At 32.3% G+C, this 14,226-nt stretch overlaps 1 protein-coding gene across 1 annotated transcript; it reads right to left on the reverse strand.

Moving 5' to 3' along the window:
- Window positions 1–3,798: 3,798 nt before the first annotated feature.
- On the reverse strand, window positions 3,799–13,299 carry LOC141672494 (uncharacterized). Its single transcript, XM_074479114.1, has 12 exons — window positions 12,914–13,299; window positions 11,876–12,025; window positions 11,566–11,733; window positions 10,612–10,764; window positions 10,333–10,485; window positions 9,705–9,869; window positions 9,400–9,582; window positions 8,330–8,501; window positions 7,988–8,198; window positions 5,274–5,418; window positions 4,318–4,467; window positions 3,799–4,081 (listed from the first exon to the last, which is right to left on the reverse strand). Exons 1-11 carry the CDS (start codon window positions 13,098–13,100, stop codon window positions 4,388–4,390), a joined length of 1,767 nt encoding a protein of 588 aa, XP_074335215.1. The 5' UTR covers window positions 13,101–13,299; the 3' UTR covers window positions 3,799–4,081; window positions 4,318–4,387.
- Between the last annotated feature and the right edge of the window lie 927 nt (window positions 13,300–14,226).

Genomic DNA, 14,226 nt, shown 5'->3' on the forward strand with positions numbered 1-14,226 from the left:
ATTGTTTGATTCATGTGCTTAAATATTTGTTCTGATTATCGTAAGTATGAAATCAATATGTGATTATTAAGATAAAAATATTCGGAAATCTCTAGTCTTAGTCATATACAGTATAAGAATTAGAACCCGATCACTGAATAGTGTGATACATTTGCGGACGTTCCGGAACACATCGATACCTTAACAAGCTTCGATTTCACTTGACGAGAAATGTAAACTAACCCCCCATCGAATAAGAATAAGAACCTGGTCACTTGGAAAGTGTGGCATAAAGTATAAGATGCTGGTCACTGACAAAGTGTGGCATAAGGTGTAATTTAGAACTGTGGGACTAAACATAAGAATTTGTTATTAAGATTTATTGATTGATTAAGAATTGTAATGATGCGTATTATAGAATATGTTGTGTGATTCGTTTTGATCCTTGTCATAGACAATATATTGTGTGTTCTTTGTTATCGAATATTTGTGCAATTCTATGTGATAGATATTTTGTGTTATGTTTCCAAATTGTGTTTTTGAAAATATAAAAATATTATATTGAGCCGTTGAACGGTAGTTGCTTGCTGGGTTTCACAGCTCATTCTTTTAATATTTCAGGTTTTGTATAAAAGTTCGAGTTTCATAGTACTGGAGTTTCGAGAACTTAGAGCAAGTCCAATAGTGCCTTAAATTGTTGTACTTAACTATAATTTGAGGCATTTTGATTAATTAGATGCCCCGACAATGTCTCAGTGGTGCCTTAAAACACTAGGACATTCATCACATGCCTCATTTTTAGAGCAACTCCAACAGCTTAGCTATTTGGAGTCTTAAAGTCAAATATAAAAAAACATGGAGAAAAAAACTACTCCAACAGTATCCTAGTGATTCTTTAAATCACTAAGATCCACTATGATCTTCTTCCCATTCCTTATCTTTAGCTAACCTCTCTCCTCTTCTAACTTTTATTTTATAATATATATTTGAAAGAAACACTTTCTCTTTCTCTACTTTATGTAATAATGTTACTTTTTAATGATTAAATATTGTATAAGGAATGAATATAGGGAATATTGTTGGAGTTGAGAATAGCTATTGATGTCTTAAGTTACTAAAATCCAATATTTTATATTAAATTTAGGGAATGAACTAAGAAGCTGTTGGAGATGCTCTTAAGGCTCTACTAGGGATGCCTTATTTCAATTTTTTCAATAAAAAAATTGCTTCCCTTTTTTTTACACATATCTTCTCTCTCATCTTTTCCATTCCCTTCAAATATAATTCAAATACAATATTATTTTAATGATAAGACCCAACTATAAGGCATTGTTGTTGGAGTGCATACATGAGAATATTGTCCTAAATTATCAGGACATCATATTTTATAATATTTTTAAGACATCTCTTAGGACACTCTTGGACTTACTCTTAGTATTGGAGTATATTGACTTTTAAACTTCTGTTATCTGTGCGTTTGTAATAGTGACCTTTGTAATAAGATCTTTGATCAATAAATTTATTTCCTATCAATCTTGATTTAGAGTTAATAGTCCGAGAAGTGCGGGCTGTTACAGTATAGCATTGGAGTTTCGAGGACTTAGTATTAGAGTATATTGACTCTTGGACTTCCGTTATCTGCGCGTTTGTAATAGTGACCTTTGTAATAAGATCTTTGATCAATAAATTTATTTGTATTAGTCTTGATTTAGAGTTAATAGTTCGAGAAGTGCGAGCTGTTACAAGAATTCAGGACGTAAATAATTTAATACTGTCTCACTCTTACTTCAATTTGCCATTCTTATTAATCTGATAGATTGACATGATGATTATCTTATGAATGTTGAAAATTAAAATATTTCCCATCAGTTCCGGATTTGCCAAAGTATATCATTCTAGCGTATTCACCTAGAAATAGTTGAGTAATGAAACTTCTAATTATAATGGTGAGAATTCTAAGAATATTTATGAAGACTAACAACATATTGTAAAATTTATAGTGTGCAAAATGTTAATCATGTAAATGTTCAATTCTCCTTATATATCTTTGCATGATAGACTTTATAGCAACCATTTCTTTAATATGTATTTAGTAATCTTAGGCCTCATGTTCCGAAGAAAAAGTCATCAAAAAAATCATCTTCAATCTAGCGATAGGAGGCTGTCAGTTAAAGTTTGATGCACCGAATGTAGCCCAATTTTTGGTATATTGTTAAAACCTTAAGATTGAAAATTTATTTTGTTAAACCCTAATTCATGATAATTAATCCTTCATGCTATATTTTCTCACTTCATATTATAATAGTAGCCCTTTATTAATCCTCAACTTAACATCATTGGACATTTTAGGCATTGCCATTATGCACTTTTGGACATCTTAAGCATTGTCAAACATTTCCAAAAATGTTAATGAAAATCAAAATCCGCTTAGTACAGAGAGCATAGCAGAAAGTTATGACCGATGAAACATTGTTGGCCACTAACTATACTTGTTATGCATTGAGGTAATATACATGTTATGTTAATTAACAAAGTATTCATGTTGTTAAAAAGTTCAATTCTTATAATCATCATTTGCTTAAAGGTGAAATCTTCTTGGCGAAGATAATCCCGACGATGATTTAAGTTTTTAACCAAGCTATAGGTTCCTCTAGTTTTCTTTGAAAATGACGATTATGTTTTTGGTGCATTTTTATGTATATTTAATTGTTTGTTAATATAATTAAGAGGTTCATCCATTTATATTGCAGAATATGGTGCATATAACAGTTTACGTTTAATAAATTGTTGGATAATAAATATGCGTAGTGTAATTAAAAGTCGCTAGTTAATTTTTAAGGTACCCTATACGAAGAGAGGGAGAGAGAAAAAAAATGAATTTCCTAATATTACCTAATGAATTTTCTGATATTACCTCAGAAATTTTATCTGATCTAGCATTACGTTTCAATAGAAAAAAAATTGAACTAGCACTATAAATTACTTTTATTTTTTTATAATTTTTTTACATATAGATAAATTTTTATACATGTGCATATACAATATATGTCACTTTTTTACTTTTTTATTTTATTTTTTTAATATTTTCAATTATACTAATAATAAAGAAAGTTTATCCATACAAGCTAAGTGAGTAACAAACTGCGTCTCAATATCTTGTTATACGAGATAAGTGTCAATTTACATTGAATTTTTTTATATTCTCACATAAGTTCCGGATGTTACTCGAGAACTTTACTCTCGTAAGTAAATTTACAGTATTTACAGCACAAGGCTAGTAAATCTAAAAAGTACAAAACGTAACCTTAAATTTCGCTGTGCTCCAGAGTTTGAAAATGGAGAGAAAAAAAGAGAAGATAAAAGATAATTTTAAAATTTTCCTTTCTAGGCGTACTCCCGAGTTTTTTTGCGAGAGAAGAGAAGTGATCAGGAGAAAAAATTTCCTATAAATTTTCCCCAAAACTTTCTTCCCAAAAATGGTAAGATTTGAAAAGATCCTCTCACATTATCTTATTTTCCATGATCACTTTCTCTCCTTTTTACAAAAACTCGGAAACACACGACTGATTTATTTTCTTCTACTATTTCTCTTCTCTTCTTTCCTAAAAAATCTCGGGAGCGCAGTCCCGTCGTAGATTTAAAAATCTTAATCTTAAGCCGTATGCAATTTTCCCTATTTAGGACTATCCTCAACAAAGTGCCATGAAATGGCAACTATAATGTAGATAGATGAAACTGATTATCCAAATAAACAAATCGAAAACTTGAGCAAAAAAAAAAAGAAGCATAAGGTTGTGCAGATTTTCCAAACATCTGAAATGAGAGAAATGCATAAAAAAATTATAATAATCACTTCAATGAATATTCTACCGCCATTAACTGTAATACTGACCGTCTACTACCGTGTTAAAATAAGCTTCTAATAAAAAAATGAAGAATCAAGCTATGTCCAAATTTTTCTCACTGATTCACCAAAAATATCCTAATTTTTACAGCTCCTCAATCCAGCAAAACCAGTCCCTCATCTGCCAAAAATTATGCTTGAGGTTGTCAACCCGCCTTGATACGAAGAAAAGCAGAAGCACACAAAATGTTTTGTTAACTGCAACGAGACATAATGACACTTATGGTTAATAGTATCTACTGGATACTAGAAAGACAATGTACCATCTACTTGATATATCAAAGCTACTTCTCTCTTTTTGATGTAAAAGATGCACTTCATTGAATGGTCAATGAAAAATCTTGAATGAATACATATAAGTTTTCTAGCATTGCTTGAAACTAAACGTTGAAACTAAATAGAACAAGTAAAACAGAACCTAAATCAGCCGTTACCTGCTTTTCTGGAACTACTATCACTTTGCAACTACTGTACAAACGGGTCACCGTTGACCTGAAATATAGTCTATGACCCCAATTGGATACTATCAGCTTTTGACAACAAATTGTTTGCAAACGGTAATTCAGCAGTCAAGGCTCTACCATCTGGAAACAACAATTGGACAGCAAATATTTTTCAGGTCTCAATAAAACATAATTTAAGTTCATCCAAAGGCCGATGAAAAGCATGTATACATACGATTCAATTGTAATAGTATATTTTGGTATAGTAGGGAAGACTATTTGCATACCATCTCCCTCTGTTATTGAATAATGAGTATTTACTGCTGTAGTGTCTGTTATAACAAATATGTTTGCATTAACAACAGTTATACTCCAGTTCCATTTTAGTTACGGTTAAATCAGAAGGCAAGTGTTACTTACCAACTACATAATATTTCAATTTACATAAAAAATAACTTTTGCATATTACAATTTATTGGATATGGAAATATATGCACTCTCAAGATGTTAGCTGTCATCCAATCATGAATTAACAAGCCATTTACGTGACACTGCGAGCAAGAGGGTGCAAATCTAAATCTTAAGTAGTGACACAAGTGTCATTTATCTAAATTCTATAATGCTGTCAATCCAATATCTATGGCTATAATACATAATTGGTAAAGATCAAGACGTCATTCATATCACATTAGAACAACTGGATGCTTAGATATTAATAATTTTCACATCAGATTAGATGCTTTCAGTTAATCCATTAATGTGTTATATAGAGCAGCTGCATACATACTAACCGAGGGACATGTCAAAATCCCAGAGGATACTCGGGTATGAATGAATTAAATTAGATTAGGGTGCAACAATGCAAGCGTAGATAGATGTAATAAATAATATGCACAAACTAGTTACTGCTTACTAGACTATTCTTCCTTATTCAAATTTATTCGTACCTTGTTCAGGAGGTGAAGTGACATGTGCACCTGCCGCGGGCATTTTACTTGCAGTGTCTTCGGAGTTGGAGTATGATAAGATAACTGTATTATTTTTCTCCAAAGTCACATTAGGTGCAACTGATAATTTAATATCACTTGGGACCTGCCAAAGTAACAGAAACACATAAAATGAATAAGGAAAATAGAAAATCAAAATATCCAGCAGACCCACTATTAGTTGAATTGCCAATCAAGGTACACAACTCATGATAAAAAGAATACGCAGCTATGGATTGTTAAATTAAAAATATCCTCTTTTAATTTAGTATAAAACTTGTAGGGTTCATATATGCTTGTGGTAATGAGCAATAAAATATAAATTCGGAGGTCTTTAGGTAATACAATTCAGATGCTAATCTCTTAGGCTTGAAGTTTGCGAGGGAACACTCGTCTAAAAATATAAACTAAGCAAATTATTTAATTAATTGATAATAAAGGAAAAAGTCAAAATCCCGAACCATTTGCGTCCCGCTATGCATCCTTGATGCAATACTAAACAGGTAGATAGGAAGACTAGGCATTCTCTGCCTCTGTAGCAACATTCAACAGTGTAAACTCAAGTACACCTGTGCAATTACTTTACTATCTACAGACACGACTACGAGCTTGTTTGGGGTATCTGTTCAAAATTCAAACCCATTACAAACTTGAGTTATTTCAGGAAACACAATACAAGCATGATAGCATAGATCACGCAAAAAAAAAATGGTGCCTCACACTGAGACTGCATAAAATGCATTTATTTTATGAGTTCTGTAATAATGCATTTGACAAAAAATGAACTATATGCCCCTAACATCCAGCTTCCTAAATTGCGCTATTTTGGGCATTAAGTACTCAAACTGTGCTAAAATGGGCCAACACCTGTAATTGAAGCAACACATATAAATCAAATATATACAGAAATAATATAAGTTACATACATAAATTTAAAAATACCTGATTGTTGTTTAGTTTGCAAATAAGATGATCAAATGGATTTATTATACATTTTTACAAATTGAATTTCATAGTAAATACTTTTTAATCATATTTTTTCATGATTTTTATATCTAATATGAATTATTATTATCACTCAAAGATGTCTTGGTTTGACTTTAATATTTCATGAACCGCGACTTTTTGTGGAACGGAGGAAATAGCTTTTTATTATTAGTCAGTAGCTAATAACAAATTATTTATTATCATTATACATCATTTCTGACTTGTCGACTAGTCACTCTGTTGGATCCCAGCAAATCTCTATAATTTACCGAACTAATGACATGCTAATCACCGAGGAGCATCATAGGTGACCGCAGTATTTAGTTTCAATGAGTATTATCAATACATTAGGTAACAGTGCTAAACCATAAAGTTTCCCATGCTAGTAAGCTACCCATCAAGATCTAAGGAGGGGGTTTGAGAAAAAATTAAATGCATCTAGTCCTGCAGTAAATAAGAGAACTTCACTTTGATATATGAACAGCTAACTTGTATAAAGAAAATGTTATTACAGGTAAAACTGACAAGATGGCTACTGTTTTAAATATAAGCTATAATGATACTCCTTATCGCCTAAATGGTGTAGAATAAGGAGGCTATTCAATAGATATAAGCAACTCATGCTGAAACGATAGATATCTAATCCATATACAGAAGAAGATTTAGTTAAAGTAGAATACATGTTTAAATATGAAAACAAACTATTAAATTTTTCTTGATAAGCAAACTAGTAATTATTATTACCAGAAAGAAGGTTCCAGAAATATTACACCTAAGAAAATAAACATATGTAAAATGATAATATATGGCATATGAAACTTAAATGCAACAAGCTATGCCTAAACATCGGAATAATATACAATTATATATTGCCCAAGTGAGGCGAAAGGTAAAAAGAAGGAATACAAAAAAAATAACATACAGATATATGCATATACATAAGAAATCAAAACACTCATTAAGTACCAAATCAAGTATATTTATAAAATGCTATCAATTCAATTACAAGTCATACAAAAGAATAGGACATGATCTAACCCATAAAGTGAAGTAATTAATTACCTTTACCACTTGAGCACAAAGAGATCAGAAGTTAAGCAGAACTGTAATATCCCAGGAAATAATAATTGCTGCAGTCCATTATTAGATTGTAGTCAACTTATCCATATCATTCTCTATATTACTATTAATATTGTTACTTTTAATTATTAGTCTGGATATTACTTTTACATGTAACTTAATAAATTCATTATATTCTGCATTTAAGATTTTAGAGTTCACTATACTTATGTTTCTGTATTATAGAATTCAGTTGTATTTTGTCTTACATATTTATGTAAAACTGATTTTATAATTAGAATCTAGGCTTGTTCATGTTATATAATATTAACGAGTTAACTACATCACAAGCATGTTTCACTCACATACCTGTGACTGCCTATTTTAGAAATAACATATATTTAATCATATTATAGAGGTGAATAGTGCACCAACGACAACGACATAACTTCCGAAATATGGTTACTCCTCAAAAAGGCAACAAAGCGCCTTTCTGCCTAATGTTCCTAGGTGGTTCCACAATATTTTCGGTTCTTTAACTAAATTAAGAAACTGAAAGGCAGGTAGTCTACTAAAAAAGTCCAATGCTATGACAACATCTTCCCAAAAAAAGGGAACTATTCATTAACCTCAGAAAGACGAGCAGCATCAGATACAACCACATTTTCCATGCTGGAGGCAGGGGTAGTTTGAATCTGGTTATCAGGTAATACTGAGTTCTCCGGAACACCATCTGCCTGCCTATCGTTCAATACTTCTTGCATGCTTGATATTGGAGAATTGTTTAGGTTGTGATCATCTTGAGTGTTGGAACCACCAACCTCCACCTGATCTTGTTTCCTAAATTGAAGTGTGAAACGACGATTTAGATCACGAGTTTTTTAAAAAAAAAGAAAGAAAAAGAAAAGAGTAATGAAGTCTGTTCTGTGTTCTGCTATTACTATGGATTAAAAGAAGTGCAAGATACGGACCTCAAAGCTTCATTATCACCTGTCTTCGTGGAAAATAACACTCCACGAAGAGTCTTTCCATCTATTACAGTTTCGATTGTATAGCCATCTGACAAGCGAGTAGTAACCTGAGCTTGAAATGACCTCTTCCCTGGAGGAGTTTGATATTCATGCAAATAAATCTTCTGTCGCTCTGCAATGGTTTTCATGGACACCAGATTCAAAGATAGGAAGATTCACCTATATAATCATATATGCCTACTGCATTTAGCTTATATGTAAAAACTGCTAGATGTCATAGGGAATCTGACACTTGAACTTTAAAAAATGCCAAACTCATACATGAAGCTAATAGATTAAACTAGAACCAGAGCAGTACTACACATTATTCAGGATCTTGATAGCCTAATGACAATGCTCCTTCACCCTCACTCTCATCTCCAAAGGTCATGAATCCCAACTGCCCCCACCCTAATGCTAGAAATGTAACCCATTGAAAAATGTGTACCATACCCTAAACACATTTTATGTATCTAAATAGGTATTTCCATAGAGAAAAACTGGTGTCTGCAGGTCAGCAGTTGCTACAAGCTTGGTTATAAGCCTTCGACGGGTACTAGGAAGTACCCTCTTGGTCACACCAAACAAAATGCAGGAAATTATTTAGTTGCAATTATTAATCAGTAGTATAGAACATTTCCCACTAACAGTGCCAATGATCATCATGACTACTGGCCTACAGGAGTATAGTCGTTTTTATGAGTCCTCCCCTCCACTTCAAGTTTGAAGGGTCTGTCTTTATTTTCTTATATGCTTTGGAGTTCCTGTCCTCCCAACATTCCCAATTAACATAAATGAACTGGTTTCACTTACCACATTAATCACGAACATTCAATTTAGATATAGGATGATTCTTTTTTTTTTACACCAACAAGGAGTTGAGCACATATACTAACAGAGCATAAAAACCTTATTAAGCAGCCATAGCAAGTAGAAGAACTAACAGAGCATAAAAACCTTATTAAGCAGCCATAGCAAGTAAAAGTAATTGCACGACAAGAATTCACACAAGGATAAAATAGAGTCCTTACTTGATTGGACAAAATTTGTTGCAGGAACAGGCTGATAAGCATATGTCTGTGGCTCAGGTCTGGCCAGGGCTTTATCACACACTGGGGTAACAGTGCTCTGCTCTTGAACCTTAACTCTCAGCTGTTTTCTCAATGATACTTTCTCAATCCTTCGTTCTTCCCGCTCGGGCTCTGTCAAAATTCCTAGTATTGACCAATTTATACTGTCAGATTCTAGGAATAACAAACTTATAGAACCTTTAGATGATCATTAGCAGTGAACAATAAATTCAAGTTTAGTAAAAACAAAAAGGTTAGCATAAAACCTGTCCTCAGATAGTACATGTCATCTAGTGCTTCAAGATTCTTGCTGCAACCACCTATAAAGACAAGGACACCTCCATTTAGAGGATCCAAACTATCACCAGCCATGGAAAACCTAGCTGAAGGCCCTTCACCTGTAGTTATCACTTTGGTCCAACATCCTGTTTCTGCAAAATGAGTGACAAGTAGATATGTAAGTAATGTTGAAAGACGTTATCGAATTTAAATTCTGAAAAGTTGTAAAGAAAATTAAAAAGTTTAGCATCAAGGGATTCAACACTAAGAGCATTGAAGTTACAAAGACTAAAGACTGCAACTATTTTGATTCTCAAACATACCAATATGTTGTATAAACTTCGGTTCATTCTATTTATTCTTTTCCATAATTTTTACTTCATCACTATATATAACAAGGTTACATGTGCAGTGAAAAATTATTTCATTCTAAATCCAGGTGGAAAGTTAAGAAAACAAGCTTGTCACAATTATAAACATCAATGTCATGTGTACTGATTAAATTTGCTAGTTAAAAGGCTCAGAGCCAAGATTAATAAATGCAAGATAAAAAAATGGAATTACTGGCTATATATAGAGACAGATTCAAAAGCATATATGAATTTTGTTACATACCAAAATCAAGGTTATAGATATCATCAAATAAGTTTTGTTCATCAGAGAAACCTCCAAAAACAAATAAGTTTTTGCCTAATGCAACAGTTGTATGTCCAGCTCGAGGCGGCATCAGCTGACCTAAAGTGTTTACTTTCCCCCAGATAAGAGTATCTACAATGAGCGAATAACACAATTTATTATCATACTGCCAGACTTTAAGTTTAAATGAGGTCAATTAAAAATGAATTCTGAATGTGTTTGCCTCCAAAACTAACCAGTAACAACATATATAGCTACCTGTATCAAGGAAATGAACATCAGATAGATAAAAATTATCTAAATCTTCTCCCCCAACCACAACAATTTTATTCTTCCATGAAGAGCAAGTATGGCTATTACGCTTAGCTGGTGGGTTGCCCGATGTTTCAGCACGCTTCCATACAAATGTCGCTGAGATAATAAAATACAAGTCTTAACAATATCATTCCAATTAATGAACAAAATAAAAAACTAAAAAACGGAGTCTAAGGATGATTAAATTATTTATTGTCTTTATAATAAAGAAGACTGTTATGATGGATTGGATCAGTATAAATTGTTACATAACCAGGAACTCTAGAAAGAGACAGATTATGGTCTAGACTTCCTACATGAGTAAACCAAGCTGGTGAGAATCTTACATGATAAAAAAGTATAATAATTTTTCAAGCATCACAAGGGCTGGTCCCCAGTATTTCGGGGACCAAGAAAAAATTATATGATGCCCCCTCCCTGATAAATTTTTATTAAATAATATTTTTGACACCACAATTTTAAGAAAAAAATGAAGCATATACAAGATTGCGACTGAAAAAACAAAATACATAATTCATAAAAAAGAGAGCACATAGATGAGCACAATAATAAAGAATTTCAACATAGAGAACTACAATTAACAAAATTTTCAACCTTCAAATAAATTAGAAAGTAAATAACTAATGAATAAATTACAAGATTTATATGATAACTTAAATTGTTATCCCCTCTATTAAACGGAAAAAAGAGTCTTCAATTAGATAAAGAATAATTGTTGTGTGGAAGTAAATATTCACATATGTGGCATTTCTAGAATTGGGGCCCTGGGCATTGACCTGACCTGCCCTGCCTATACCTAGGACTGGACTTGATCATCACTAAGTGACAATAATCACTACTTCACTGTAAAGAAGAAATTGAGGTGGTTACTAATGTCAAAAATGCGTAAACACTAACCGGTATCTAGTATGTAAAGATCATCATAATATTCTTCATGAGAACCGTTTGAAGACTTTCCAGATCCACCAAATATAAAAAGTCTTTTACCAACAAGTGCAGCACTGTGGCCTTCTCTAGCCTCTGGTCCATCACCTTTTATACTTGGTGAACTCCATGTGTTCAAAGCTGTAACATTTAACCCAAGATAAAAATTTAGAAGCTTCAGCACAGTTAACAGAAACTAGTCTATGCATTGTTTCAAAAAACATTTCCAACTGGTAACAAAATTTTACAGAGAAAAAGAAGTAGCAGCAGAAAGGGGACTCACAGGTGTCAAATATATGCAAATCCTTAAGTGGATGTGTTCCATCCGTACCCCCAAAAATAAACAGATTATCTTCGACTGTTGTACAACTGTGGCTATCCCTTGGCTTAGGAGGTTCGCCATTTGTCACAGGCTCACTCCATGTCCTGTTAGCTGATCATGGCAATAGAAAAAGTTAAACCAGATTCAGTTACTATGAAACCTAGAAGGTTGCAGGCGTAGCAAAGATCACGACAAATAACATCATGGTCGGTTTATGTTTATGTATCAAAGAAAGATATCTCAGTATATGAAATACTGAAACTCAAAAACACATAAATGTATATAAATAAATATGAATCTACATGTGCATACAAGTGTTTGCCATCATTATTTGCTTGCACAATTCATGCCAGACTATATTCAATCAATTAAAGCAACAATAAAATGACTATTTCAGTCCCATGATCAACAAAATGAATCTCAGTACATGAAACTCCACAACATATGAAACATGAACATAATCTATATGTACATACAAGTGTTTGACAAGACGAATAAAATGACTATATACATTAGCTTGAATCTACATGTAATGTACATACAAGTGTTTGGCAAGACGATTACAATGACTATATGGCTCCCATTACACATCCGTACTCGCAATACACTTGTAGAATCAACAAGGCACCCCATTTTACGATCTTAAAAGAACAAAAAAACAACACATATATTCCGTAATTGACACAGAAATTCATCATCCCTCTGTCATTTTCGACACACTAAAAAAGTGTTCATCCCCCCACCAATTGTAATTGGTCTTATATCCACACTCATAAATTCAAACTTCACCTGTATAAAGCCCTATAACATTCAGTCATTTGTATACATATAATAACAATTCCATATTTTAACACTCTGACTAAAGATTTAAACAAATGTCAAACAATCTATACATAAAGATTTAAACTTTACAAAAAAAATCAAGAATTTATAATACAAAAATCAAGAAAATCAAGAATTGACAATACAAAAATCAAGAAAATAGATACAAAGACTTACAAGTGTCAAAGATGTGAATTTTATTAGTCTGACAATTATCTTCACCATACCCACCAAACACATAGAGAAATTTACCACCTCCAATGGAGTTACAGGTGTGACCCCACCTCTTGCCTGGCCCAGAACTGGCGGGACCCACTTGCCCTTCACCATTTTTGGCCTGAAATTCAAGCTTTTCCCACCTCATTTTCCCCAAAAAGATTCGATTTTTAAGCAATTAAAATAGTGACTGAGAGAGAAGAAAATCTGGGGTTTGTTGTTTAGATTTGATTTATATATATTCTGGGGCTAATTGGGAAAAACGATGATTAAACAACATCCTTAAAGGGTAAATTTGGAAGAAGATGTTGAGGGGACCTTGGCTTATTGAGCCCTCAAGTAGTTCATTTACTTTGGCTTCTCTAATTTTTTTTTTAAATTTTGGCTTATATAATTTTTATATTTTTTAATTATTTATTGTGTAGTATATTTTGAAGATTTCATGATATATGTTTTTAATTGTTTCTTGTTATAAATCATTAAAATATTATAGAAAATATAAATCTTGATTTTTTTAATTCATTTTTACATATTTCAGAAATCAGAACTAATTATTCTGTTGAGTTACCGATTTCTCGATTTTTAAAAGAAAAATCGACTAATTTGTCATATTTGATTGATTCATTTTTTGAATCGATTTCTTGTTTCAAAAAAAGGAATCGATCAAATATGACAAATATTTTTGACCGATTTTTGAATAATTTATTAGTGTTTTTTAAAAAATTGGCCGATTTTTATAATAATAATCTCATCGTGTTTCTGAACTTCAGTAAGTTATTTTAGTACTCTGTGGTAAGAAAATGAAGAGCATGTGACATAATTGCAGACAAACACACATCAACCAGCCATTAAACTAACTTTTCATCCCTGTTAAAGAAACATCAACACAAATTACTCATCAAATCTTAATATCTAATGAGGCAGAATAATATATCAACAGATCCAGCAGATATTCAGTATCTTAAAAACTGCAACAAAGTGGCTTGATAGTTTGATTGGCTAAAACAAAAAATTGGTGTTTAGTGGGCACATTGGTATGCAAATTATCACTACCAATGACTACATTAGCAAGCTAAGTTTTCAAAACATTTTTCATCTAATAAAAGGTTATGATTGTTACGTTCGTATTATATCTCTAAAGTTAACAATGATGACATTTGTCGTAGCTGAAACTTCATGGAATTCAGTAAAAACATCTCCTGTACCGTGCCCACATTATGACAGCAACTGCAGCACCACCCAAGTGAGATATTCCAGAAACAAATGATTCTCCC

The sequence above is a fragment of the Apium graveolens genome, chromosome 7, assembly GCF_009905375.1.
Source record: "Apium graveolens cultivar Ventura chromosome 7, ASM990537v1, whole genome shotgun sequence".
Taxonomy (NCBI): Eukaryota; Viridiplantae; Streptophyta; class Magnoliopsida; order Apiales; family Apiaceae; genus Apium; species Apium graveolens.